Raw genomic sequence first — 27184 nt, 5'->3', positions numbered from 1 at the left:
AGGCAGGTGTTCTCCCATCTTCTGGAAATTCAGGCTCCATCATGCATAATGGTGACTTTGGAAGACAAGTGTCATCCCTCCAAATATCCCTCCCTTGCTGCTCTTTCCCCCACGCAGAGAACTGAACATCTGAACCCCATCTGTGCCTTCTGCCCACCATTTACCCAGAGACTTTGTTTGTTCACCTTGAGCATGGGAAAGGGCTGTGTGTGTGTGTGTGTGTGTGTCTCTATTTAATGTTTATGTGGCAGTAAAAACATCGCAAGATTGGAACTAGACGAGAGCACTGAAACCAAAATGGTAAGCAACACAGCACATTTTCACCTGATTGCCTTGTAATAGGCTGTGATTAAATACCACAATCAATTCCCTGAATTAGTTCCCATTCAGGAAATAAAATAATTAATTCAAGCCTGAAAATGTGATAAATTCTGGTGCAAAAAGCATTTTTCCAGATTTGTAAGGAACATTCTGACAGGCAAGGTTGAAATGATGTTACTTTAATACATAATTACCTACTTAGGATATTGGACAGTAAAATATAGAATGTGATTGCTTATAGTACATACTTGTAGGATAAGCTTTGACCTAAGATGGGTTTGAAGTGTCAAACTTGGATCAACAGGCACATTGCCCAAAGCAATCTTGCACTGAACCAGCTCCAAAAAGGCAGTGTATTTTTTGCATTTGTTAGGCCTTTCTCTCATGATATGTGCTGAGACATGCACACAAGTATCTTTAAGGCAGAGTTGCTACTTGTAGAAGAACAAAAGCCAGGAACTTGCTCCTGCTGTAACAGCTACATGGTTGTCAGTGATGCCATAAGCGCGACACGAACCAGGGGTCTGCTCCTACCCTGTCAGCTACTTCACCTACCAGCGGCATCACAAGCACCCAGTCCCAAGGTTTTCGGTCATCACTGGTCTCATGCCGGTGGGATCACTGCTGTGCGTGAGGCTTCCTGAGACCTGCCATTGCAGGGTTGTTAAGAAAAATGCTTTGCAAAGCCTCCGAGCCACCTTGTCTGGCAGGGATGGGAGAGCTTCTGCGTACAAGGACTCCAAATCCCGCTGGTGGGATTTCCATGCCGAAAACGAACACTGCTGAGGACATGCATCCCCAAAGCCCTCTGGTGCACAGTGTGTGGGCACGCTGCTGTGAGCCAGTGTCCCCAGCACTGCTCCAGAGATAGGAATGCTGCTTTGTGTGAGGGTTTCAGTCTCCTGGGGAGGGAGCCGCTGCCCCATGGAGCTCCACCAGTGCGTGGGTTGAGCACACAGCCCTGCGCCTGCATCCCAGGGCCTTGCTTGACCAGAGCACCACCAACAGGCACACGTCCCTGATCCGCACCACTCTTCTGGCTGATAAAAATAACATAGCACTAATATACTACTACTACTATATACATATACATGGAAATAGAATATAAAATAAAAGATACTCAACGCAATTCCTCACAAACTCCATCCGCACTGAGCAGCCAGTGCCAGGAAGGAGAACCCTTGTCCTGAACAGCCGATCCCAGACAGAAAAGAGAGATAGAGGCAGAAAGGCCCAGAGGTTGTGCAAAAGGGCAGGATGGCAGAAGGCCAAACTAAAGAAAGTCCCAAACAAAATTCTGCTGAACGGGTCCCCATCCCAGATCCAAAAAAAACAACCAAACAAAAGAAATGAACCTGAAGATCCCAACTGTCCTTAAATATAAGGCATGATGTTAATGGCATGGAATATTCTTATTGCTTAGTCTAGATGTCAGTCAATGTCTGCCCCATCTATGCCCCTTACAAGCCGCCTCACACCTGTGGGCAGAGCTCTCAGAACGTCCTTTGCCCTCAGACCATGGCAATTAAAAACATTAACTCTATCCCAGGGTGTTACCTTCTTGTTCTCAAACTAAATTCAAGCATCAACTGCGCTAGCTGTGAAAAAAGAAAGGTTTCTAAATGCATGAAGGAAAATTAACTCGTTTTCAGGCAAACCAGCACAGACAGCAGGAGAAGTGAATTCCTGGAACATCCTTTAGGAATCACTGGAGGACTGCGTGCTGGGCATGTTCAAGAAGCTTAAGCTTGAACTATCACATATTGATTGCGAAGGCACACATCATCTGTCCAAAGGTTTGCTTGAAGAAGCCAATGACCGAGTCAAACTTGCTGAGCACATATGTGAGCACTAGGAAGCAGATGCTGTTGGTGTCTCCTCCAAGGGTAAGGAATTGCATGGACCTTCTCTTTCTGTCCCTCTCTTCCCACATACATTGGAGTGTTAATCAGCGGGTTTTTATCAGGGAGAGGTGGGGAGGCCGGTGTGGCCCCAAGGCATCCTTGGTGTGGTGTGTCTTGTGCTCTCACCTCCTGCAGAATAGGAGGAGGCGGGTGAGGCTGGACCAGGGCAGGCAGCCCTCCCCAGGCAGCTCCCACCGCCGTGGCCCTGTGCAAGGCTGGTGCAGCTGGGCAAGGAGGAGACCTCACCTGCGCCTGTAGTGCCAGATGGCCCCAGCGAGGGCTGCAGCTGCGGCCAGCAGCACCACAATGGTGATGCCAACACTGAGAGCTGTCTTGGAGCTGTCTGGAGGAAAGAGAAGACAGGGGTTGTGGGTGTTCAGGGAACCAGGGATCCATGGCCAGAGCTGCCATTGGAGCCTGACCCACCATCCCTCAACCTGACCCACCTGTGCCCACACCCTGCATCCCATCCCCACGGGGGGCACCTACCCCATGGGATGAGGAGGCTGCGGGTGCCCAGGCTGCGGTGGCGCACGCGGCAGGCGTAGCTGTGCCCGTCATGGGGGGCCACGGCCAGGACACTGCGCAGCTGGTAGGTGAGGTCGGCGTTGGGCAGGATGGCGCTGGTGTTGGTGTCTGGGCCTGGCGGCACCTCCTGGCCATCCCGCAGCCAGGCCACACTGATGGACCGCGGGTAGAAGCCGGTGACGCGGCAAACCAGCAGGAGCTGGGCCGGGCTGGGTGTGCGGGCGAAGACGGTGGCCACGGGCAGCTCTGGGGGCGAGAGCAAAGGGATGAGGGGAGCCCCAGTGGGGACCGCTTGGCTCCAGTGTGTGGGGGCTCTGGGGTGGCTGTGTCAGGGTTGGGGTGGTCTCACCTTGTCTCTCCAGATCAGCCCTCCCGTACTCAATGAATTTCTTCATGTGATCAACACAAGTGATATTGAGAAGTAGCTGCAAAGTCTCAGAGAAACCGATGAAGGTGTTAAATTGCATCTCAACTTGAGCTGCCAACTCACTCTTCTGGTCCCTCTTCCAGACGCTGTTGTCCGCATCGAAGCTGAGGAAGTCGTCGGCGTTGTAGGCAAGTCGGTAGAATTTTGTATAGGAGCCATTGGGATACAAGTCACAGCCAGCCGTGCACTGGAACACATAGGGGTCTGGGGGGATGATGGACATCATGAGTGCAGCTTGAGCCAGAGCCCAAAATTGTACCTGCTTCTTTGAGCACAGCCCTTTCCCTCTTCTCTCTGCACCCCAAGTGATCCTCCCTGGGGAGAAGATGTGAAAGGCCAAAGTACATTAATAGCAAGAGGAGGTCTAAAGAGAACACTGGATTGATACTTGTTGAAGGTGACTAATAGGGATGAAGAAAAAGTGGGGGCATTTCATGATTTTTTTTCTTCAGTCTTTAGTAATACTGAAAGACCTTGGGCTGCCAGTCCTGAGTCAGAGGACCACAACTGCGGGAACAGTGACTTTTCAGTTGTGGACACTGAAATTGTAAGGGACCAGCTGTATCAGCTAAATGTTCACAAGTCCATGGGACCTAATGGAATTCATCACAGAGTCCTGAAGGAGCCAGCTGATGTTGTGGTAGGACACCTCTTATCATCTACCAAAGGTCTTGGGAGTCTGGGGAGGCCCTCATTGACTGCAAACCGGCCAGTGTTATTCCAATTTACAAGCAGGGCGTGAGAAAGACGCAGGAAACTACAGACCTGTGAGTCTAATCTCAGTTCCTGAAAAAATTTCAGAGCAGATCATGCTGGGTGCTATTGAAAGGCATTCAATGGACAGTGCAATCATCAGGCACAGTCAACGTGTTCACAAAGAGAAAGTCTTGTAACTGATTTGACATTCTTCTAAGATAAGGCCACCTGTCTAGCGGGTGAAGGGAAGGAAGTAGATGTAGTTTTTCTGGATTTTAGTAAGGCTTTTAACACTGTTCCTCATGGCATCCTTCTGGACCAGCAGTCCAGCTGTGGGGTGAGGGGAATCATGGCATGCTGAGTGAAGAACTGGCTGAAGGCCAAGGCTCAAAGAGTTGTAGCGAATGAGGCTACTACATCTGGCCAGTGACTGGGCTCAGTCCTAGGGTGGTGCTGTTCACTATTTGATCAGTGATCTGGATGCAGGAGTTGAATGCACCATTAGCAAGTTTGCTGATGGTAGAAAACTGGGTTGGAAGTCATGTCCTGTGAGGAGCAGCTGAGGACTCTGGGCTTGTCTAGTTTGAAGAAAAGGAGGCTGAGGGGTGACCTCATTGCTCTCTACAGCTTTCTGAGGAGGGGATGTGGAAATGGAGGTGCTGATGTCCCTGGCATCTAGTGACGGAGCACATGGGAATGGTACAAAGCTGCCTCAGAGCAGGTTCAGACTTGACATTAGGAAACTTTACAGAGGTGGTTGATGCCCCACACCTGTCACTGTTTAAGAAGCATTTGGACAATGCCCTTAATAATTTACTTTAGCTTTTGGTCAATCCTGAAGTGATCAAGCAGTTGGACCAGATAATCCTTGTACATCGCTTCCAACTGAGCCTAATCTATTCTATTCTATTCTATTCTATTCTATTCTATTCTATTCTATTCTATTCTATTCTATTCTATTCTATTCTATTCTATTCTATTCTATTCTATTCTATTCTATTCTATTCCATTCCATTCCATTCCATTCCATTCCATTCCATTCCATCCCATCCCATTCCATTCCATTCCATCCCATTCCATTCCATTCCATCCCATTCCATTCCATTCCATTCCATTCCATTCCATTCCATTCCATTCCATTCCATTCCCTGTTCTCTACATTCTACATTCTATTCTACATTCTATTGCCTCATGTCACTGCTCTGCTTTATACCATGTAGAAACTCTGTGGGTGGGAAACCTGTCCTGAGCCCTGTAGCTCATCATCCTCCAGCTGCCCTTGGCCACAGAGGGGTTGGGAGCCATGGCAAAGCAGGAAGCACTGCTTTGGGTGAGGATGGTGGCATTCTGCCTGGTGCCCTGCCCTTGGTTAACCAGCACTGCACCAGCATATGGGGCCAGAAGCTTGTTACAAGTGTCCCATCCCACAAACCGTAGCGGCGAGGTCCCTTTGACCCTCTACTCCACTTTCTCAGATGACTTCTCCGGTGGGGTTTGGGGTGCTCAGAGAGCAGTAGGCAGGGAGTGCGGTGTGAGGGTGTAAGTATTGCTAAACGTGCCAAGGTTTGTGCTGGAAACTAGGATGGCCCCGTGAGACCTCCACACAGCACATGGTGGTTTGGGGGTCTTGCTGGTGCAGGATGAGTCCCATTCCCTTCCCTCCTGCCAGCCCTGGTTTGGGAAGGCTGTTGGTGGTGGCTCTGAGCTGCTTCTCACAGCTCCCTTGGATAAGGAGGTGCTGAGCACCTGGTACTCACGGGGTATCTGGTACAGACTGGCATCACTGGACAGGGATAAGATGAGGTCGTGCATGTAGATCTTGAATAGGTTTTGCAAGTTTTCCCACTCTGCTTCAGGCAGGGCTGGGTAGACCCATGGGTGGAGGTAGCAGATGTCCCTGGTGTATTTCTGCAGGGTGGCAAAGACAATGTCCTCCAGCGTGGCCCAGCTCGTAGTGTCCACAAAGCTGGTGTTGTGGAAGATGTAGGTTTGGAAAATGTGGAGTTTACAAGCGCCTGTGGGGAGAGCAGGAAGAGGAAGCAGGACTGGGGTGCATGAGGATGAGGGAGGAAGTCAGGGGTCTGCTGGCTCCAGTGCTGGTGGGCGGCCCCAGGGGTAAGGCCGTGTCCCTGGGTGCAGGCAGGGCGAGACGGGGCAGACAGGCAGCGCAAGGGAAATCCCCTGCTTTCATTCTGCTTGCAGTTTCCATCCACAGCCTCTCTGAGCCTCGCCCTGATTCTCTTATTTCCGTTTTTTAGCACCCACTGCCCCAATGCCATCTTCTGGGAGCTGTCACACAGCTATATAGAAAGGACGACAGAAGGCAACTCGGTGCTAGTTTGGAGCAATGCTTCCCCGGCAAGGAGACCTGCACACAGGGCAGGAGCTGGGAGAGCTGGGACGGGAGGGCATTTCACCCCAATTTAGGGGCTCCTGTGCAGTTCTCGAGGCTGAACCTTAACAGGAGGCAGGAGACTGAATTCAGTGCTGGAGTACTGAATGAGGGTCTGGAGGAAGCCAGGCAGAATGAACCCTGTTTTGGAGCAGTGTGTGCCCCCCTCGCCAGGGCACAGTGAGCCCCTACCCCTAGAATGGGAAACATAGGATGGGGATGCAGGTGAAGGCTCATTGTAGCTGCAGGAGGAACCTTAGAACGTTGTTTCACAGAGGGGGGAATGCAGAGGATCTAGGGACCCTTTGATTGCAAAAGAAATGATCCCGAAGGCTGTGGGTGGTGCCCAGGACCTGCTCAAGGGGTTGGAGCCCAGTGCAGGGCTGAGAATCCCTGCTGCCCGTGGGCTTCCTGCAGGAGGAAGGTGTCTTTGGGGGCACCCCAGCACCCCAGGCCTGGCTGAAGGACCCCTTGCCACTTGGCTGCTCAGGCACCCGAACCCCAGTGCCAGTGGTACTGGGCTGGGCAGGACAGTGAGGGGCTGGGAACCCCGAGCAGGTGGGCAGGGGGATGAGGCATCTTAGGGTTCTGTAGGGTGGGGGGTGACTTCTTGTTGATGGGGAAACTGTCCTGTCCATACCCACCCCCTGCTACCAACGTGTGGTCCCACAGTGCAGGGATAGGAGAAGGTTGGGGTGAACCGGGGCTCCCACTTACCCTCTGGATCTGCCCACATCCCAGGGAGGTTGAGGAGAAGGAAGAGGAGAAGGAGGCGGCGAGGGGGCTGCATGATGCTGGCGGCAAGCGTGCAGGTGCAAATGTAGCAGGAGGAAGGGGCCAGCTGAACCGTGACCGAGCACTTCGCCCCAGGGCTGCTCTGCCCATGCCAGTGTCATGAGGTGTCCCTGGTAGCCAATGAGGCTGGTGCTGAGGTTTTGGGGAGGGCCTGCTGGGTGTGTTCCCCAGGGATGCTTGTGTGGCTGGTGGGGGCTGGGGCGTTCTGGCCAGTGCCAGGGGAATTTGGTGGGTGCAAAGTCATCCCTTCTATCTGCAGCAGCACCCTGACGCCAAGGAGATGTAGGCTGAGCCCAGCCTGTGGTGGCCTTCGCCTCCTCCCATGGTAACCCCCGGGGGTTTACTCTGTAGACAGTATTGGGCTTACGTGGCAAGGTTTTGGTAGGAGGAGGGCTGCAGGGGTGGCTTCTGTGAGGAGGTGCCAGAAGCTGTCCCCATGTCCAACAGGGCCAGTTCCAAGACAGACTCACTGCTGGCCAAGTCTGAGCCAATCAATGACGTTGATAGTGCTCTGTGATAACATATTTAAGAATGGGTAAAAACTGCAGTGCAACGGCAGCTAGGAGAGATACGTGAGAATATGTGAGAGAAACAAGTATGGAGACACCAAAGCCAGAAAAGGAGGAGCAGGAGATGCTCCAGGCACTGGAGCAGAGATGGTGCCTGTGCATCCTGGTGAAGGATCACGGTGGGGCAGGTGGATGTGCCTGAAGGAGTCTGTGACCCTGTGGAGAGGAGCCCACACTGAAGCACATCTTCTGGAACAACTTGTGGCCCTGCGGGGGACCCATGCTGGAGCAGTCCATTCCTTGGGAAGGAACCATGCTGGAGAAGTTAGTGAAGGACTGTCTCCTATAGGTAAGACCCCATGCTGCAGCAGCGTGAGGAGGAAGGAGCAACAGAGACAATGCATCATAAATGGATGTCAATCCCCACTCCCTATCCCTCTGTGCTGCTTAGGAGGAGGAGTTAGAGAAGAGTGAAGTTGAGCCTGTGAAGAAGGGATTGGTGGGGGAAAGGTGTTTTTAGATTTGTTCTTATTTCTCATTATTCTACTCTGACTTAGACTGACGATAAATAAAATTAGTTTCCCCAAGCTGAATCTGTTTTGCCCATGATGGTAACTGGTTGAGTGATCTCCCTGTCCTTATCTCAGCCCACAAGCCTTTTGTTATATTTTGTCCCCCTTGCCCAGTTGAAGAGGGGGAGTAGTAAAGCAGCTTGGTGGGCACCTGGTGGACAGCCATGGTCAGCCCACCACACCACCCTTCTTGGTGGCATGTTGCTCAAAGACAGAGTCCCCCAGAGCCTCAGCGTGGCTCTTTCATGGCTGTCAGGCATATTGGGAGAGTGACTGTCCCCTATCCCTACAGCTTTTGCAGAGGCAGGAGTCAGGATTGGAGGAGATCCGGACCCAAAACCATCCTGGAGAGAGGGTGAGATCAGCACTGGAGCTGGGGTGGCTTTGCATCTGCTCAAAATGCTTCCCCACATCAGAGGATTGAAGATGTCACTTGGGTCCTCCCTTCCCCTTCTCTCCCCAGCAAAACAGCTCAAATCCCTCCATCTCTTCTGAGTTTGTGGCCTGCTCCACCCCCCATCCCACCCAGCAGCCTCACGCTGGTCTGGCCGCAGGAGGTCACTGTCCTGCTGCCAAGGAAAGACACTGGTCATGGAAATGACAAGACGTGGGAGAGGTTGGTGGAATAATTGCTTCTCTCCTGACACGCCAGGCGGGATTGGCCAGCGTCTAGGGAGAGTCTTCCTGGCCACAATGGGGGGTCCTGCAGAGCACTGGGGGGTTTCCTGGGGGGACCTTGTGATGGGGGAAGGAGGGTGAGAGCCACAGGAGCCACATGCAGCTGGAAAATTTGTAGCTGTTTAATGTGGTGGTTTTCCAGAGCAAACTGCTGTCAGTGCTGATGGGTCAGAGATAGGTGATGAGATGAGCGGGGAGAGCCAGTGGTGAGAGAGCTCACTGCTGGGCAGGCAGCCAGGCCTCAGATGATGAATTCCTGTTCTCCCGTGTGACCTTGGTCACCTTTCCTGCAAGAGGGTCCACTTGTGAGCCACGCTCAGGGCCAGGGAGCTCATCCCTGCAGAGCTGCTGCTGCTGTTACTGCTGGCCTGACCCGTCTGTCCAGAAACCTGAGAAGAGATGGTGGGAAGGAGACCTTACCTGCGCTTCCACCACCAAAACCCCCCGGCAGAGAATGCAGCCACTAGGAGAAGCACTGCAATGGCGATGCTGATGGTTGGAGCTGTGCTGCGGTTTTCTGGCACAGGGAGAGAAGAGCGCAGCTGTATGAGTGTGGCAGCACCAAGCAGGAGCTGCCCCTCGCAGGGCCAGTGGCTGCTGCCCACACCCTGCATCCCATCCCCACGGGGGGCACCTACCCCACGGGATGAGGAGGCTGCGGGTGCCCAGGCTGCGGTGGCGCACGCGGCAGGCGTAGCTGTGCCCGTCATGGGGGGCCACGGCCAGGACACTGCGCAGCTGGTAGGTGAGGTCGGCGTTGGGCAGGATGGCGCTGGTGTTGGTGTCTGGGCCTGGCGGCACCTCCTGGCCACCCCGCAGCCAGGCCACGCTGATGGACCGCGGGTAGAAGCCGGTGACGCGGCAAACCAGCAGGAGCTGGGCCGGGCTGGGTGTGCGGGCGAAGACGGTGGCCACGGGCAGCTCTGGGGGCGAGAGCAAAGGGATGAGGGGAGCCCCAGTGGGGACCGCTTGGCTCCAGTGCGTGGGGGCTCTGGGGTGGCTGTGCCAAGGCTGGGGTGGTCTCACCTTGTCTCTCCAGAGCTGCTCTCCCGTACCTGTGCAGGATGAGGATTTGGCTTGGGCAGGAGATGGACAGGAGGTGCTCCAGGAGCCCCGTGACAGACTTGTGGCGGTTGAGGGACCTGTTGACCAGCACTGCTAGTTGGGATGGCTGTTGCGGCTCCCAGCGCTCCCTCTCCACCTTGAAAGTTACGAGGTCTCTGCCACCCTCCGCAGCATCGATAAAGCCCCAGCTTGTCCTGTTGGGGTGCAGCACACAGCCTGCGCGGAACTGGATCACCAATGGGTCTGCCAAGGGCAGAGCCAGCGGAGAGGTCCTGTGAGTGTGTGGTACATGGGCAGCACGAGGCAGGATGTGACTGGAGACACGTGCAGGGGAGCAATGGGCAGCAGGGAGCAATGGGCAGCAGGGCATGGGGCCATCCTTCAAGAAGCCCCAGACACTCTGCAAGCCCTCAGTCCCCTTGGAAGGCTGGAGTGGATACAGGGCCAGTTAAGCTGGGACAGTTGCACAAACAGAACATTGTCCCTGAAAATATTTCCCCTCACCTTTATCTGTCCCTGATCTGTGCTGTGCAGGTCCTGCAGCCCCAGTAAATTTGGTGGCAGCTCCCTGGTGTGCAGAGGGCTTCCCCTGTGCCAGATGGCAGGAGCCCTGAGGGGTTTTTTTGGTGTGCTGCCCTCCCCACCCCTGCTAGCCGTGTGCTACACCAGACACAGCATTTTCCATTACCATTCGGGAGGTGTCGCGCCCTGTTAAACTGCACAAATGCCTCCTCAGAGGGGAACAGGGCACAGATGGAACCCAGGGAAAGGGGCTGGGGCTGTACTCACAGTCCAGTTTCGCCTGCTGGGCTATCTCTTGCACGTATCGTACCATATTGCGCAGAAAGTGTTTGTAGTGGGGCAATAGCTTCTCCATATCACCCTCAGCTGCGGCCTGGCGGGCCCAGGGCCAGTGGAAGTGGAGGCTCCAATTGGCAGGATCCAGTGCACATAGGGGCACATCCTCCAGAAGAGCCACCCCGGACACCTCAGCAGAGCTGACATTGGCGAAGAGGCCGGTATGGAGCAGCTGGAAAACCTGCGGCTCTGCTGGGGCAGAGTATATGGATGGGAAGAGCTGCAGGAAAGAGGAGGTGAGAGGGCAGGGGCTAGAGGGGAAACAGAGGATTCAGATATAAGGAAAAGATTTTTTATGAGGGTGCTGAAATACTGGCACAGGTTGTCCCACCCCTGGAGAGATCCCAGGCCAGGCTGGACGGGGCTCTGAGCAACCTGATCTAGTTAAAGATGTCCCTGCTCATTGCAGGACTAGAAGACCTTTAAAGGTCCATTCCAGTCCAAACTATTCTATGATTCTACGCTCTTCACACCACAACACAGGGACCCCCAGCAGCCTGCAACCGGCCCTGCCTGGGCAAGCCATGTCTTTGCTAGACTTCCACCTCCTTGCCTGCTCAGGGTTGCTTTCCTGGCTGAACTTCCTCTGCTTTCGCTGCTCTTTTTTCTTCTCTATTTTACTTTCAGTGAAGTATTTCTCTGCTGTACAGCATTTCAGGCACTTTGTCCTCTCCCCTCCAGCATTTCTGCTGACTGGCTGTGCAGAGCAGATGGTGGGGGGCACCTCAGTGCTTGTTTGGGGTGATGCTTTCCCCAGAAGAAGCACTTGTGCCAGGACTTGGATCTACAAAAGACTTGCACATGTCACAGAGAACATGTAGGATGGAGGAGAGGAAAGGGCATTTCATTCAGATTTGGGGGCTCCTGGGAACTGGGAGTTCAAAGAGACTGAACCCTCACAGGATCAAGAGAGTAGCCCAGCCCAGAGATCAATCCTGCGTTCAAATGCCTGCTGGTGCACACCCCTGGAAACATGAGGTCTCTCAGGACTGCGGTGAAACGCTCTGTGTGACGGTAGTGCAAAAAACAGCCTCTCAGAGGTGCAGCCTGTGAGAGGAACTGCTGGGAGAGGCCCACAGCACCACGTGGAGCTGAGACACCCCTGGTGCCCGTGGGTCCCCCTTTGGGGGAACCCCAGCACCCAAGGCCTGGCTGGAGACCCCTGGCCCTGCTTCTGCTTGCGTGCCCAAGTACCTGTGCTGGAGGGAGTAGGGCATGAAGTCCCAGGCTGGAGGCAGGAACAGAAAGGCTGGACAAGGACACGGTACCTATGGGTACTGTGCAATGCAGGGTCGCCTTCTGATGGTGGGCATCATCCCCCCCAATCAGGAGCCTGGCTGTGCCTCACCTGAGGATCCTGTGGGGTTGTCCAGCACAGGGGTGAGAGCGTTTGGGGTGAGCTGTGGCTCCACTTACCCTCTGGGTCTGCCCACATCCCAGGGAGGAGGAGGTGGAGAAAGAGGAAGAGGAGGAGATGAGGGGGCAGCATGGTGCACCCCGCAAGGCTGGAGCAGCAGCAGCAGTGACTGTGGGAGGAGGAAACACCCACGAGGTCCCACACTCAGCCCTCCCCAGAAGTCACAGCGGTGGCTCTCCACCAATGGGACTGGTGCAGATACATCGGGGAGGGCCCCAGGGATCCCAGCTTGGGGCTGGTGATGTATGGGGGAGAGGAAAATTGACATAAGGTCTCGAGCATGAAGTGCCATGACAGGCTGGGGAGAACCCAACCAGCAGCAGAGGGCAGAGAAAGGGAGGCCCGTGAAATGGCACTAGGAGAAAACTGGTGCTCAAGGACCTGATCTGGGTTCCCCTGGCTGCCCCACACCACAATCCCACCTTGCCTGCATCCTCATTCTCGTGGGATGCACCAGCTCCAATGGAGATGACAATGGCTTTTGGGTTTTGGCCCTGACTGGAGAAGACGGCTGCTGTACCCAACCCTGCATGGGGAGAAGGGCTGCTTTGCTCCCTCAGAACCTCACGATCAGGCTCCTCCTGCACCATCTGCCTAATCCTGTGGATGGGGCTCCCCAAGGGGAAGGTGATAAGCAGTTCCTGCCCAACCCTTGGCGGTGGGAACAGTGCTGGGGAACTCCAAGTGTCCCAGAAATGTCCCTGGGAAAGAGCCTGGATTTGGGTTGAAGTCTGATACTCCCCTTTGCTTCCCACCATCTTCGATGGGGAACACACTTCCCCTCCCAAACGCTCCCTGGGCATGCAAACAGGAATGGTGGGGGCCATTCCCCTGCTCTGCCCCCATTGTCACCAGTGGCCATTGCTGGAGGAGCAACGGGGTGTCCAGAGCCGGCCTCACCCCCACAACATCCCCTGACCACTGCTCCTCCCCGGTTGTCCCCTGGTGCCTCCTCTCACCCAACAGTTTCTCTTCCCCCTTTCTGGGACTGCCTGCATTGGGGACAAAGGCAGAACTGAAACCACAGACAAGGGGAAATTTGAGGTGGATCACCCTGATAACATCCAAACACAACCAGGGCTGAGGTGTCCCCTCTGCAAGATGGCAGGGCACCATGTGGCCACTCTAAGTACAACTGGGACCAGGAGTCCCTGTCCATGTGTTCATCTCGGGTGTCCCCAGCTGTGGTGGGGACACGGGGAAGGCCCATATGGGGCTGCTGCAGGCTGAGCTGCAGCTCCCCGTGACACTGAGTCAGACATGGGGAGACAAGGACATCAAACCCCTTCCCTTCCATGGAGCTGTCCCATGGAGAAGTAGGGATGCTGCGGTGGCCTGGAAGGCCCAGAAATGGCACCACTTCCCCAGCATCTCACCTCAGCGTCACCTAGGGGATTTCTGGCGGTGGCACCACAATGTCCACATCCCTCCCAGCAGGGCCACCATTGCTGGGGGCAGAGGAGAGCATTTGGCCAGTGGGATGGCAAAGCACAGCCATGTGGTGGCCAGTGAGGGAAGGGGCACGCAGTTGTCCACGCAGTTGTATGAGGTGACTATTTGGCCTCATGGCATCGTATACGGCGAGTGTTGGTCACTTCTTCCTGAGCAGCTGATTGACAGGCTATTAGCAGGTGTATAGCTTGTGCAGGTGCATGTGGGGTCACTAACAGCTAAGTAGCAACACAAACACACTTTATTTTTCTTTTCCTTTGGTGTTTCCTGTAATTATCACCAAGAATTCACTGCAGCTCCCTGGGACAGAAAGGGCCTCCCCTGCGTCTCCACAGCCAAAGCATCATGACGGCAGCCATGGCCACAACTGCCAGCAGCCCAGCCACAAGTCCTGCAATCAGCACCACCTCTGAGTTCCCTGGGAAACACAAGCAGAGGTTGCCATGAGCTTTCCCAGCTTTGTTGGTGCTGAGGCTGTGGGCTTCCAGCCCCAAGGTGAGACCTGCAGCTAAATGTTTCATCTGTCTGTCCTAGCTCAGCAAAAGCTGGGAGAGAGTCAGCATCACTCCTTGTGCAGTGAGATCCTTGAGCCCTGCAGTGCCAGCAGGTGATTCTGGCTGCCAGACAAATTCAGTGCTGCTCACAGCACTGTGGGTCACGGAGTCTGGCCAAGGGAGAACCATCCCCAGTGGAGCTGTGGTGGATGTGGTCCACAGGCCAGCTGGGTTTTCTTCTGACCCAACTGACAGGTGGCTCACATGTCTACCAGAGACTTTTCCTGTGAACATTTGCCAGGAAGTTGTCCTGAGACACCAAGCCTTGGGAAGCTGCACATTCAAGTGTGTGGTTGAATTGGAGCACAACTTAAATTGCCTCCTATGCCTCTCTGAACTCCTCTATCTTTGATGGGAGATTGACTTCCTTTTTCTCCTGAATTGGGAGGCCTGGAGGTATTTTACCCCCATGTACCCAGTTGCTTGTTTCCATTAAATACATAAGAATGTGTTATTAGTGGCACAAACATGCTTTATTTTTTTTTCCTTTGGTGTTTCCTGTAATTAGCACCATTAATTCACTGCAGCTCCCTGGGACAGAAAGGGCCTCCCCTGCGTCTCCACAGCCAAAGCATCATGACGGCAGCCATGGTCACAACTGCCAGCAGCCCAGCCGCAAGTCCTGCAATCAGCACCACCTCTGAGTTCCCTGGGAAACACAAGCAGAGGTTGCCATGAGCTTTCCCAGCTTTGCTCCATCCCGCAGGGCAGGGCAGGGCAGGGCAGGGCAGAAGCCCCATGTCTGTCCCCACGGGGGGCACCTACCCCACGGGATGAGGAGGCTGCGGGTGCCCAGGCTGCGGTGGCGCACGCGGCAGGCGTAGCTGTGCCCGTCATGGGGGGCCACGGCCAGGACACTGCGCAGCTGGTAGGTGAGGTCGGCGTTGGGCAGGATGGCGCTGGTGTTGGTGTCTGGGCCTGGCGGCACCTCCTGGCCATCCCGCAGCCAGGCCACGCTGATGGACCGCGGGTAGAAGCCGGTGACGCGGCAAACCAGCAGGAGCTGGGCTGGGCTGGGTGTGCGGGCGAAGACGGTGGCCACGGGCAGCTCTGGGGGTGAGAGCAAAGGGATGAGGGGAGCCCCAGTGGGGACCGCTTGGCTCCAGTGTGCGGGGTAGCTGTGCCAAGGTTGGGGTGGTCTCACCTTGTCTGTCCAAAGATGCCTTCCCGTAGTGCAGAAGCATCTCCACGTAGTCGATGCAGGTGTCGTTGAGGATCACAACTAACACGTCTCTGAAGGTGGTATAGTTATTGAGAACAGCCTCGGCATACCGTGACAGGTCAGTGTCCTGGGAGAGTAGCCAAGTGGCATTGTCCACACAGAAGCTGAGGGACTCTTGGCCATTGTAGGCCACACGGGCAAAGGCCTGGGAGGTCTTGTTGGGGTAGAGCGTGCAGCCCGCCATGCCTTGGGCCACAAAGGGGTCTGGAGAAGCAGAGAAGACAGAGAGGTGTTATGAGGAGCAGGGATTGCCTTCCTGTGGGTAGGATTAGCATCTCCTGTCCAGCAGCAGTACTGTTGGATCCTTCTCCACTTCTAAGACGCTGTTTGCAGAGGGAAGACAGAGAAGACTGAGTACTTACAGGGTACATTATTCTGCACAGCACCTTCATTGACCTGGTAGTTGAATTGTTGCAAATAGATCTTGATCATGTTCTCAATCGTGTCCCAGTCACCACTGGGAAGGGCTGGGCGCAGCCAGGGCTGGTGGAAGCGGATTTTCCACGTATGCTTATCAAGAGAACTCAGCTCGATGTCTTCAAGCAAGGCCAGTGCTTCCGTGTCCACAAAGGAGCTGTTTTGGAAGGTGGAGATCCGGAGCATCCGCATAGTGAAGGCTCCTACAGGAGACAGGGATTGACGGAGCCGATGGGAGCAAAAGGGATGGGGAAAGTGGAGGGGCTGAGGGATAGGTCCTTGGTGTTGCAGGGACCTGCAGGGCCCCATAAGCCCCCTCCATCCTTGGCAGCCCCAGCTCCCAACCCTGCACCCCCCTGGGGTGACTGCATCGCTGCCAGGGGGCCGTTCTGGAGCCAGGGGACAAGGAAGGTTGAGGAGCCAAGTGCCCAAGGCAGGTGGGGAGAAGGAAGCCCCTCGCTCGTGGGGTCCCACAGGGGTGTGAGAGCAGATGTGCATGAGCCAGGGCTCCCACTTACCCTCCAGGTCTGCCCATGTCCCAGGGAGGAGGAGGTGGCAGAGGAGGGAGAGGAGGAGGAGGCAGCAGCGAGGGGGCTGCATGGTGCCAGCAGCGAGGCCCCAGCGTGCAGCAGTGGCTGCAGCAGCAGGAGGAAGGTTGTGTGACAGAGGTGGCCACACACTTCTCCTCAGGGCGGCTCTGCCTGGGCAGCTCCCCTGGTGTTAATAGCCCAATGGTTCTTTTTGGGAAGGCCCTGAGGTTCCTGCTATGGGTGGTGTGGTCTGGGGCACCCTGAGTGTGACGGTGAGTGCTGGGGGGAATTTGGGTGGCAGTGAGGCCGCCCCACTGCCTAGAGGAGGGGTGACATTGGTTCTTACATACCTCATGAGTGGCTGTTCATCCTCTGTGAGCCCTGCCAGGTGACTGCAGGACTGCAGTTCCACCTCAGGTGACCACTGGCCCTCACAGGCTCTGCAGGTAGCACTTGTCCTTGCAGTCCCCCCTCAGGTGTGGGCTGTGTTCCCCTGAGCCCAGAATTGCAGCTGAGTGATCGGGGTGCGGGGGGCAGGGCTGCAGAGCCTCTGGGTGCTGCACTGGGTGTGTAGGAACCAGCACCTGCTGGGCTGGGCTGAACCACCTGAAGAGACCTCTCGAACACCTGGGTGTTGATGTGGGTGTTCTTATCGAGTCTCTGGAGGGCTGTGAACAAGCATTTGCAGACACCCGCCAGGTACTGGGTGCTTGGTTCTGTGTTATTGTAGGGTATCTTGGGAGGTCATGCACATGACTATATTTTCTTGTCCGGTTTGCTCACCGGCTGCATCTGTTCTCCAGGTTCGGTGGGTGAGCTTCATCCTCATATGTCCCATGAGTGCTGCAAGGTGTTTCACTCCATTTGGGATATGAAGTGCCTCATGTGCCCTGTTGATGCTGAGGCTTTGGGCTTCCAGCCCCAAGGTAAGACCTGCCTGCAGCTAAATGTTTCATCTGTCTGTCCTAGCTCAGCAAAAGCTGGGAGAGAGTCAGCATCACTCCTTGTGCAGTGAGATCCTTGAGCCCTGCAGTGCCAGCAGGTGATTCTGGCTGCCAGACAAATTCAGTGCTGCTCACAGCACTGTGGGTCACGGAGTTTGGCCAAGGGAGAACCATCCCCAGTGGAGCTGTGGTGGATGTGGTCCACAGGCCAGCTGGGTTTTCTTCTGACTCAACTGACAGGTGGCTCACATGTCTACCAGAGACTTTTCCTGTGAACATTTGCCAGGAAGTTGTCCTGAGACAGCAAGCCTTGGGAAGCTGCACATTCAAGTGTGTGGTTGAATTGGAGCACAGCTTAAATTGCCTCCTATGCCTCTCTGAACTCCTCTATCTTTGATGGGAGATTGACTTCCTTTTTCTCCTGAATTGGGAAGCATGGAGGCATTTTATCCCCAACTGCACAGCTGCTTATTTTCATTAAATACGTAAGAACATGTTTGTATAAGCAGAAACACACTTTATTTTTTTTTTTTTTCCTTCGGTCGTTCCTGTAATTAGCACCAATAATTCACTGGTGCTTGAGCTTGCATTTACAGCTGATCAAAACCTTACCGAGCCCATCGAAATCCTCAAGAAAGGCACACATTCTTAGTGAAAACATGAATGTTTTAATTTCATTTTATACGTATCTGCTGCTCCCACGGATTACATCAGAGTTTCAGTGTTATTCAGGACTTTGTAAAATGTTTGTGGCTAGGTGCTGTTAATCTGTGTGGAACAACTCAGTCTCAGCAAAAATATTTCTGGAATATGATTAATAAAGGCAGCTTTTAGGAGAAAATACTAGAAAGCCACAGTAGAAGGGCACAGCTGACCACCTGCTGATAAATGTCTGATTGCAGCAGAACTGGGAGAAATTGCCACTGGGCATTGGGGTGCCCTAAAGAGCCTCAGCGGACAGTGCCACGAGGTAAGAGCTGATCAGGTGTCACAAGCGAGGAGGTCTCAGACTTGCACCCTTGCTTAGCAAATCTGAGTGGATCAGGAGCACTGCAGTTTTCCCCTCCCAACACCTCAGAGTCAAGTTGATCTTGGAGTGCTCAGAATATTGTCAAAGCAGAAAAAGGTAGGGTTTTTGTCCCTGTGAGCGTGGTGGAAGGAAACAAGGCCCTTTGGCTCCCTTCTGGGCTAAGCTTCTTTGCTCAGGATGGAGTTCCTGGACGTTGATTCCTCCATCTGCCGGTGCTTTCTGAAATGAGAGGAGAAGGGCTCATGGCTGTTCCACGGAGGAGACTCCATGGGGTGCAGAGCGCAGCTGGCAGGGCCAGAGCAGGAGCACGGCTGCTAAGTGCAGCGATCCCTGGGGCATTTCCCCCTCTCCCACTGCAGCTCCCTGGGACAGAAAGGGCCTGACCTGTGTCTCCACAGCCAAAGCGTCATGACGGCAGCCATGGCCACAACTGCCAGCAGCCCAGCCACAAGTCCTGCAATCAGCACCACGTCCGAGTACCCTGGGAAACACAAGCAGACGTTGCCATGAGCTTTCCCAGCTTTGCTCCATCCCGCAGGGCAGGGCAGGGCAGGGCAGCTCAGAAGCCCCATGTCTGTCCCCACGGGGGGCACCTACCCCACGGGATGAGGAGGCTGCGGGTGCCCAGGCTGCGGTGGCGCACGCGGCAGGCGTAGCTGTGCCCGTCATGGGGGGCCACGGCCAGGACACTGCGCAGCTGGTAGGTGAGGTCGGCGTTGGGCAGGATGGCGCTGGTGTTGGTGTCTGGGCCTGGCGGCACCTCCTGGCCATCCCGCAGCCAGGCCACGCTGATGGACCGCGGGTAGAAGCCGGTGACGCGGCAAACCAGCAGGAGCTGGGCTGGGCTGGGTGTGCGGGCGAAGACTGTGGCCACGGGCAGCTCTGGGGACGAGAGCAAAGGGATGAGGGGAGCCCCAGTGGGGACCGCTTGGCTCCAGTGTGTGGGGGCTCTGGGGTGGCTGTGCAAGGTTGGGGTGGTCTCACCTTGTCTCTGCAGAGCAGCCTTCCCATAGTGCAGTAACCTCTCCGTGTAGTCGATACAGGTGTCGTTGAGGAGCACGGTTAGCATGTCAGTGAAGGCAGTATAATTCTGGATAATGGACTGGGCATACTGTGACAGGTCGGTGTCTTGCGAGAGTACCCAAGTGACATTGTCCACACAGAAGCTGAAGAAGTCCTGGCCATTGTAGGCCACTTGCACAAAGGCCTGGGAGGTCTTGTTGGGGTAGAGCGTGCAGCCCGCCATGCCTTGGATCACAAAGGGGTCTGGAGAAGCAGAGAGGACAGAGAGGTGTTATGAGGAGCAGGGATTGCCTTCCCGTGGGTAGGATTAGCATCTGCTGTCCAGCAGCAGTACTGTTGGATCATTCTCCACTTCCAAGACACTGTTTGCAGACGTAAGACAGAGAAGACTGAGTACTTACAGGGTACATTATTCTGCATGGCACCTTCGTTGAACTGATAGTTGAATTGTTGCAAATAGATCTTGATCATGTTCTCCATCGCGTCCCAGTCACCACTGGGAAGGGCTGGGCGCACCCAGGGCTGGTGGAAGCGGATTTTCCAGGTATGCTGATCAAGGGAACCCAGCTTGATGTCTTCCAGCAGGCCCATGCCCTCCGTGTCCACAAAAGAGCTGTTTTGGAAGGTGGAGATCCGGAGCAGCCGAATAGTGAAGGCTCCTACAGGAGACAGGGATTAACGGGGGCAGATGGGAGCAAGAGAAAAGGGATGGGGAAAGTGGAGGGGCTGAGGGCTAGGTCCTTGGTGTTGCAGGGACCTGCAGGGCCCCATAAGCCCCCTGCATCCTTGGCAGCCCCAGCTCCTAACCCTGCACCCCCCTGGGGTGACTGCATCGCTGCAGGGGGCCGTTCTGGAGCCAGGGGACAAGGAAGGTTGAGGAGCCAAGTGCCCAAGGCAGGTGGGGAGAAGGAAGCCCCTCGCTCGTGGGGTCCCACAGGGGTGTGAGAGCAGATGTGCATGAGCCAGGGCTCCCCCTTACCCTCCAGGTCTGCCCATGTCCCAGGGAGGAGGACGAAGTAGAGGAGAAGGAGGAGGAGGAGGCAGCGGCGAGGGGGCTGCATGGTGCCAGCAGCGAGGCCCCAGCGTGCAGCAGTGGCTGCAGCAGCAGGAGGAAGGTTGTGTGACAGAGGTGGCCACACACTTCTCCTCAGGGCGGCTCTGCCTGGGCAGCTCCCCTGGTGTTAATAGCCCAATGGTTCTTTTTGGGAAGGCCCTGAGGTTCCTGCTATGGGTGGTGTGGTCTGGGGCACCCTGAGTGTGACTGTGAGTGCTGGGGGAATTTGGCCACCCCACTGCCTAGAGGAGGGGTGACATTGGTTCTTACATACCTCATGAGTGGCTGTTCATCCTCTATGAGCCCTGCCAGGTGACTGCAGGACTGCAGTTCCACCTCAGGTGACCACTGGCCCTCACAGGCTCTGCAGGTAGCACTTGTCCTTGCAGTCCCCCCTCAGGTGTGGGCTGTGTTCCCCTGAGCCCAGAATTGCAGCTGAGTGATCGGGGTGTGGGGGGCAGGGCTGCAGAGCCTCTGGGTGCTGCACTGGGTGTGTGGGAACCAGCACCTGCTGGGCTGGGCTGAACCACCTGAAGAGACCTCTCGAACACCTGGGTGTTGATGTGGGTGTTCTTGTCGGGTCTCTGGAGGGCTGTGAACAAGCATTTGCAGACACCCGCCAGGTACTGGGTGCTTGATTCTGTGTTATTGTAGGGTATCTTGGGAGGTCATGCACATGACTATATTTTCTTGTCCGGTTTGCTCACCGGCTGCATCTGTTCTCCAGGTTCGGTGGGTGAGCTTCATCCTCATATGTCCCATGAGTGCTGCAAGGTGTTTCCCTCCATTTGGGATATGAAGTGCCTCATGTGCCCTGTTGATGCTGAGGCTTTGGGCTTCCAGCCCCAAGGTAAGACCTGCCTGCAGCTAAATGTTTCATCTGTCTGTCCTAGCTCAGCAAGGGCTGGGAGAGAGTCAGCATCACTCCTTGTGCAGCGAGATCCTTGAGCCCTGCAGTGCCAGCAGGTGATTCTGGCTGCCAGATAAATTCAGTGCTGCTCACAGCACTGTGGGTCACGGAGTTTGGCCAAGGGAGAACCATCCCCAGTGGAGCTGTGGTGGATGTGGTCCACAGGCCAGCTGGGTTTTCTTCTGACCCAACTGACAGGTGGCTCACATGTCTACCAGAGACTTTTCCTGTGAACATTTGCCAGGAAGTTGTCCTGAGACACCAAGCCTTGGGAAGCTGCACATTCAAGTGTGTGGTTGAATTGGAGCACAGCTTAAATTGCCTCCTATGCCTCTCTGAACTCCTCTATCTTTGATGGGAGATTGACTTCCTTTTTCTCCCGAATTGGGAGGCATGGAGGCATTTTATCGCCAACTGCACAGCTGCTTATTTTCATTAAATACGTAAGAACATGTTTGTATAAGCAGAAACACACTTTATTTTTTTTTTTTTCCTTCGGTCGTTCCTGTAATTAGCACCAATAATTCACTGGTGCTTGAGCTTGCATTTACAGCTGATCAAAACCTTACCGAGCCCATCGAAATCCTCAAGAAAGGCACACATTCTTAGTGAAAACATGAATGTTTTAATTTCATTTTATACGTATCTGCTGCTCCCACGGATTACATCAGAGTTTCACTGTTATTCAGGAATTTGTAAAATGTTTGTGGCTAGGTGCTGTTAATCTGCATGGAACAACTCAGTCTCAGCAAAAATATTTCTGGAATATGATTAATAAAGGCAGCTTTTAGGAGAAAATACTAGAAAGCCACAGTAGAAGGGCACAGCTGACCACCTGCTGATAAATGTCTGATTGCAGCAGAACTGGGAGAAATTGCCACTGGGCATTGGGGTGCCCTAAAGAGCCTCAGCGGACAGTGCCACGAGGTAAGAGCTGATCAGGTGTCACAAGCGAGGAGGTCTCAGACTTGCACCCTTGCTTAGCAAATCTGAGTGGATCAGGAGCACTGCAGTTTTCCCCTCCCAACACCTCAGAGTCAGGTTGATCTTGGAGTGCTCAGAATATTGTCGAAGCAGAAAAAGGTAGGGTTTTTGTCCCTGTGAGCGTGGTGGAAGGAAACAAGGCCCTTTGGCTCCCTTCTGGGCTAAGCTTCTTTGCTCAGGATGGAGTTCCTGGACGTTGATTCCTCCATCTGCCGGTGCTTTCTGAAATGAGAGGAGAAGGGCTCATGGCTGTTGCACAGAGGAGACTCCATGGGGGTGCAGAGCGCAGCTGGCAGGGCCAGAGCAGGAGCACGGCTGCTAAGTGCAGCGATCCCTGGGGCATTTCCCCTCTCCCACTGCTGCTCCCTGGGACAGAAAGGGCCTGACCTGCGTCTCCACAGCCAAAGCACCATGACGGCAGCCATGGCCACAACTGCCAGCAGCCCAGCCGCAAGTCCTGCAATCAGCACCACCTCTGAGTTCCCTGGGAAACACAAGCAGACGTTGCCATGAGCTTTCCCAGCTTTGCTCCATCCCGCTGGGCAGGGCAGGGCAGGTCAGAAGCCCCATGTCTGTCCCCACGGGGGGCACCTACCCCACGGGATGAGGAGGCTGCGGGTGCCCAGGCTGCGGTGGCGCACGCGGCAGGCGTAGCTGTGCCCGTCATGGGGGGCCACGGCCAGGACACCGCGCAGCTGGTAGGTGAGGTCGGCGTTGGGCAGGATGGCGCTGGTGTTGGTGTCTGGGCCTGGCGGCACCTCCTGGCCATCCCGCAGCCAGGCCACGCTGATGGACCGCGGGTAGAAGCCGGTGACGCGGCAAACCAGCAGGAGCTGGGCTGGGCTGGGTGTGCGGGCGAAGACGGTGGCCACGGGCAGCTCTGGGGGCGAGAGCAAAGGGATGAGGGGAGCCCCAGTGGGGACCGCTTGGCTCCAGTGTGTGGGGGCTCTGGGGTGGCTGTGTCAAGGCTGGGGTGGTCTCACCTTGTCTCTGCAGAGCAGCCTTCCCATAGTGCAGTAACCTCTCCGTGTAGTCGATGCAGGTGTCGTTGAGGAGCACGGTTAGCATGTCAGTGAAGGCAGTATCATTCTGGATAATGGACTGGGCATACTGTGACAGGTCAGTGTCTTGCGAGAGGACCCAAGTGACATTGTCCACACAGAAGCTGAAGAAGTCCTGGCCATTGTAGGCTACTTGCACAAAGGCCTGGGAGGTCTTGTTGGGGTAGAGCGTGCAGCCCGCCATACATTGGACCACAAAGGGGTCTGGAGAAGCAGAGAGGACAGAGAGGTGTTATGAGGAGCAGGGATTGCCTTCCTGTGGGTAGGATTAGCATCTGCTGTCCAGCAGCAGTACTGTTGGATCCTTCTCCACTTCCAAGACACTGTTTGCAGACGTAAGACAGAGAAGACTGAGTACTTACAGGGTACATTATTCTGCACAGCACCTTCATTGAACTGGTAGTTGAATTGTTGCAAATAGATCTTGATCATGTTCTCCATCGTGTCCCAGTCACCACTGGGAAGGGCTGGGCGCACCCAGGGCTGGTGGAAGCGGATTTTCCAGGTATACTGATCAAGGGAACCCAGCTCGATGTCTTCCAGCAGGCCCATGCCCTCCGTGTCCACAAAGGAGCTGTTTTGGAAGGTGGAGATCCGGAGCAGCCGAAGAGTGAAGGCTCCTACAGGAGACAGGGATTGACGGGGGCAGATGGGAGCAAGAGAAAAGGGATGGGGAAAGTGGAGGGGCTGAGGGATAGGTCCTTGGTGTTGCAGGGACCTGCAGGGCCCCATAAGCCCCCTCCATCCTTGGCAGCCCCAGCTCCCAACCCTGCACCCCCCTGGGGTGACGGCATCGCTGCCAGGGGGCCGTTCTGGAGCCAGGGGACAAGGAAGGTTGAGGAGCCAAGTGCCCAAGGCAGGTGGGGAGAAGGAAGCCCCTCGCTCGTGGGGTCCCACAGGGGTGTGAGAGCAGATGTGCATGAGCCAGGGCTCCCCCTTACCCTCCAGGTCTGCCCATGTCCCAGGGAGGAGGACGAAGTAGAGGAGAAAGAGGAGGAGGAGGCAGCGGCGAGGGGGCTGCATGGTGCCAGCAGCGAGGCCCCAGCGTGCAGCAGTGGCTGCAGCAGCAGGAGGAAGGTTGTGTGACAGAGGTGGCCACACACTTCTCCTCAGGGCGGCTCTGCCTGGGCAGCTCCCCTGGTGTTAATAGCCCAATGGTTTTTTTTGGGAAGGCCCTGAGGTTCCTGCTATGGGTGGTGTGGTCTGGGGCACCCTGAGTGTGACTGTGAGTGCTGGGGGAATTTGGGTGGCAGTGAGGCCGCCCAGCTGCCTAGAGGAGGGGTGACATTGGTTCTTACATACCTCATGAGTGGCTGTTCATCCTCTTTGAGCCCTGCCAGGTGACTGCAGGACTGCAGTTCCACCTCAGGTGACCACTGGCCCTCACAGGCTCTGCAGGTAGCACTTGTCCTTGCAGTCCCCCCTCAGGTGTGGGCTGTGTTCCCCTGAGCCCAGAATTGCAGCTGAGTGATCGGGGTGTGGGGGGCAGGGCTGCAGAGCCTCTGGGTGCTGCACTGGGTGTGTGGGAACCAGCACCCGCTGGGCTGGGCTGAACCACCTGAAGAGACCTCTCGAACACCTGGGTGTTGATGTGGGTGTTCTTGTCGGGTCTCTGGAGGGCTGTGAACTCCTCCATCTTTGATGGGAGATTGACTTCCTTTTTCTCCGAGCCCATCGAAATCCTCAAGAAAGGCACACATTCTTAGTGAAAACATGAATGTTTTAATTTCATTTTATACGTATCTGCTGCTCCCACGGATTACATCAGAGTTTCACTGTTATTCAGGACTTTGTAAAATGTTTGTGGCTAGGTGCTGTTAATCTGTGTGGAACAACTCAGTCTCAGCAAAAAAATATATCAGGAATAGAGATAATAAATGCAGCTCTTAGGAGAAAATACTAGAAAGCCACAGGAGAAGGGCACAGCTGACCACCTGCTGATAAATGTCTGATTGCAGCAGAACTGGGAGAAATTGCCACTGGGCATTGGGGTGCCCTAAAGAGCCTCAGTGGACAGTGCCACGAGGTAAGAGCTGATCAGGTGTCACAAGTGAGGAGGTCTCAGACTTGCACCCTTGCTTAGCAAATCTGAGTGGATCAGGAGCACTGCAGTTTTCCCCTCCCAGCACCTCAGAGTCAAGTTGATCTTGGAGTGCTCAGAATATTGTCGAAGCAGAAAAAGGTAGGGTTTTTGTCCCTGTGAGCGTGGTGGAAGGAAACAAGGCCCTTTGGCTCCCTTCTGGGCTAAGCTTCTTTGCTCAGGATGGAGTTCCTGGACGTTGATTCCTCCATCTGCCGGTGCTTTCTGAAATGAGAGGAGAAGGGCTCATGGCTGTTCCACGGAGGAGACTCCATGGGGTGCAGAGCGCAGCTGGCAGGGCCAGAGCAGGAGCACGGCTACTAAGTGCAGCGATCCCTGGGGCATTTCCCCTCTCCCACTGCAGCTCCCTGGGACAGAAAGGGCCTCACCTGCGTCTCCACAGCCAAAGCACCATGACGGCAGCCATGGCCACAACTGCCAGCAGCCCAGCCGCAAGTCCTGCAATCAGCACCACGTCTGAGTTCCCTGGGAAACACAAGCAGAGGTTGCCATGAGCTTTCCCAGCTTTGCTCCATCCCGCAGGGCAGGGCAGGGCAGGGCAGGGCAGCTCAGAAGCCCCATGTCTGTCCCCATGGGTGGCACCTACCCCACGGGATGAGGAGGCTGCGGGTGCCCAGGCTGCGGTGGCGCACGCGGCAGGCGTAGCTGTGCCCGTCATGGGGGGCCACGGCCAGGACACTGCGCAGCTGGTAGGTGAGGTCGGCGTTGGGCAGGATGGCGCTGGTGTTGGTGTCTGGGCCTGGCGGCACCTCCTGGCCATCCCGCAGCCAGGCCACGCTGATGGACCGCGGGTAGAAGCCGGTGACGCGGCAAACCAGCAGGAGCTGGGCTGGGCTGGGTGTGCGGGCGAAGACGGTGGCCACGGGCAGCTCTGGGGGCGAGAGCAAAGGGATGAGGGGAGCCCCAGTGGGGACCGCTTGGCTCCAGTGTGTGGGGGCTCTGGGGTGGCTGTGCCAAGGTTGGGATGGTCTCACTTTTTCTCTCCAGAACTGTGTTCCCGTAGAGCAGTAACCTCTCCATGTCGTCTATGCAGGTGTCATTGAAGAGAACTTCTACCAGCTCAGTGAAGGCGGTGTAGTTCTGGAGAATATCTTTGACATACCGTGACAAGTCAGTGTCTTGGGAAAGCAGCCAAGTGGCATTGTCCACACAGAGACTGAGGAAGTCCTGGCCATTGTAGGCCACATGTGCGAAGGTCTGGGAGGTCTTGTTGGGGTAGAGCGTGCAGCCCGCCATACACTGGGCCACAAAGGGGTCTGGAAAAGCAGAGAGAACAGAGAGGTGTTATGAAGAGCGGCGATTGCCTTCATGTGGATAGGATTAGCATCTCCTGTCCATCACCAGTACTGTTGGGTCTTCCCCACTTCCAAGATGCTATTTAGAGAGGGGACACAAAAAAGAGCAGGTACTTACAGGGTACATCCTTTTGCACGGCACCTTCATTGATGAGGTGGTGGAACTTTTGCAAATAGATCTTGATCATGTTCTCAATCGTGTCCCAGTCACTGCGGGGCAGGGCTTGGCGTACCCAGGGCTGGTGGAAGCGGATTTTCCACTTGTGCTTATCAAGAGAACCCAGCTCGATGTCGTCCAGCAGGCCCATGCCCTCCGTGTCCACAAAGGAGCTGTTTTGGAAGGTGGAGATCTGGAGCAGTCGAATAGTGAAGGCCTCTACATGAGACAGGGATCGACAGGGGGAAATAGGAGTGAGAGAAAAGGGATGGGGAAAGTGGAGGGGCT

The 27184-nt window shown here is 55.3% G+C and overlaps 6 protein-coding genes across 10 annotated transcripts; all 6 read right to left on the bottom strand.

Annotated features, from left to right (window-relative positions):
* Positions 1-496: 496 nt before the first annotated feature.
* LOC309443479 (antigen-presenting glycoprotein CD1d-like) lies at positions 497-7063 on the bottom strand (the record flags this gene model as incomplete). Of its 4 annotated transcripts, none has more annotated exons than XM_082060453.1 (6): positions 6986-7063; positions 5634-5891; positions 3103-3384; positions 2672-2999; positions 2472-2568; positions 497-2354 (listed from the first exon to the last, which is right to left on the bottom strand). In XM_082060453.1, exons 1-6 carry the CDS (start codon positions 7056-7058, stop codon positions 2145-2147), a joined length of 1248 nt encoding a protein of 415 aa, XP_081916579.1. In that variant the 5' UTR covers positions 7059-7063. The 4 variants fall into 4 exon arrangements, with proteins under 4 accessions (XP_081916579.1, XP_081916580.1, XP_081916581.1 ...); XM_082060454.1 differs by having other exon boundaries at positions 2159-2354; positions 2472-2564; positions 2715-2999; XM_082060455.1 differs by having other exon boundaries at positions 2219-2354; positions 2715-2999.
* A 1870-nt stretch (positions 7064-8933) lies between these two features.
* Positions 8934-12266, bottom strand: LOC309443480 (T-cell surface glycoprotein CD1b-3-like). Of its 2 annotated transcripts, XM_082060457.1 has the most exons (7): positions 12094-12106; positions 11940-11994; positions 10677-10996; positions 9849-10130; positions 9461-9745; positions 9243-9339; positions 8934-9109 (listed from the first exon to the last, which is right to left on the bottom strand). In XM_082060457.1, the coding sequence occupies exons 2-7, from the start codon at positions 11960-11962 to the stop codon at positions 9064-9066; spliced, it is 1053 nt and encodes a 350-aa protein (XP_081916583.1). In that variant the 5' UTR covers positions 11963-11994; positions 12094-12106; the 3' UTR covers positions 8934-9063. The 2 variants fall into 2 exon arrangements, with proteins under 2 accessions (XP_081916583.1, XP_081916584.1); XM_082060458.1 differs by lacking the exons at positions 11940-11994; positions 12094-12106 and adding an exon at positions 12162-12266 and having other exon boundaries at positions 10677-10934.
* Positions 12267-14686: 2420 nt separating this feature from the next.
* LOC309443407 (antigen-presenting glycoprotein CD1d-like) lies at positions 14687-15999 on the bottom strand (the record flags this gene model as incomplete). Its single annotated transcript, XM_082060328.1, has 4 exons — positions 14687-14817; positions 14934-15218; positions 15313-15594; positions 15753-15999. 4 exons carry the CDS (start codon positions 15997-15999, stop codon positions 14687-14689), a joined length of 945 nt encoding a protein of 314 aa, XP_081916454.1.
* Positions 16000-18117: 2118 nt separating this feature from the next.
* LOC309443406 (T-cell surface glycoprotein CD1b-3-like) lies at positions 18118-20395 on the bottom strand (the record flags this gene model as incomplete). Its single annotated transcript, XM_082060327.1, has 6 exons — positions 18118-18530; positions 18696-18792; positions 18909-19193; positions 19296-19577; positions 19736-19993; positions 20314-20395. The coding sequence occupies 6 exons, from the start codon at positions 20393-20395 to the stop codon at positions 18470-18472; spliced, it is 1065 nt and encodes a 354-aa protein (XP_081916453.1). The 3' UTR covers positions 18118-18469.
* Positions 20396-22094: 1699 nt separating this feature from the next.
* On the bottom strand, positions 22095-24366 carry LOC309443405 (T-cell surface glycoprotein CD1b-1-like; the record flags this gene model as incomplete). The annotated part of the gene is made up of 6 exons (XM_082060326.1): positions 22095-22504; positions 22670-22766; positions 22878-23162; positions 23266-23547; positions 23706-23963; positions 24285-24366. The coding sequence occupies 6 exons, from the start codon at positions 24364-24366 to the stop codon at positions 22444-22446; spliced, it is 1065 nt and encodes a 354-aa protein (XP_081916452.1). The 3' UTR covers positions 22095-22443.
* Positions 24367-25124: 758 nt separating this feature from the next.
* On the bottom strand, positions 25125-26927 carry LOC309443238 (T-cell surface glycoprotein CD1b-1-like; the record flags this gene model as incomplete). The annotated part of the gene is made up of 5 exons (XM_082059998.1): positions 25125-25648; positions 25813-25909; positions 26031-26315; positions 26419-26700; positions 26858-26927. The coding sequence occupies 5 exons, from the start codon at positions 26925-26927 to the stop codon at positions 25588-25590; spliced, it is 795 nt and encodes a 264-aa protein (XP_081916124.1). The 3' UTR covers positions 25125-25587.
* Between the last annotated feature and the right edge of the window lie 257 nt (positions 26928-27184).

The sequence above is a fragment of the Streptopelia decaocto genome (assembly GCF_964273445.1).
Source record: "Streptopelia decaocto genome assembly, chromosome: 8".
In the NCBI taxonomy this organism is placed as follows: Eukaryota; Metazoa; Chordata; class Aves; order Columbiformes; family Columbidae; genus Streptopelia; species Streptopelia decaocto.
The sequence above is the reverse complement of the archived record's forward strand: the minus strand, read 5'-3'. Positions and strand labels throughout refer to the sequence as shown.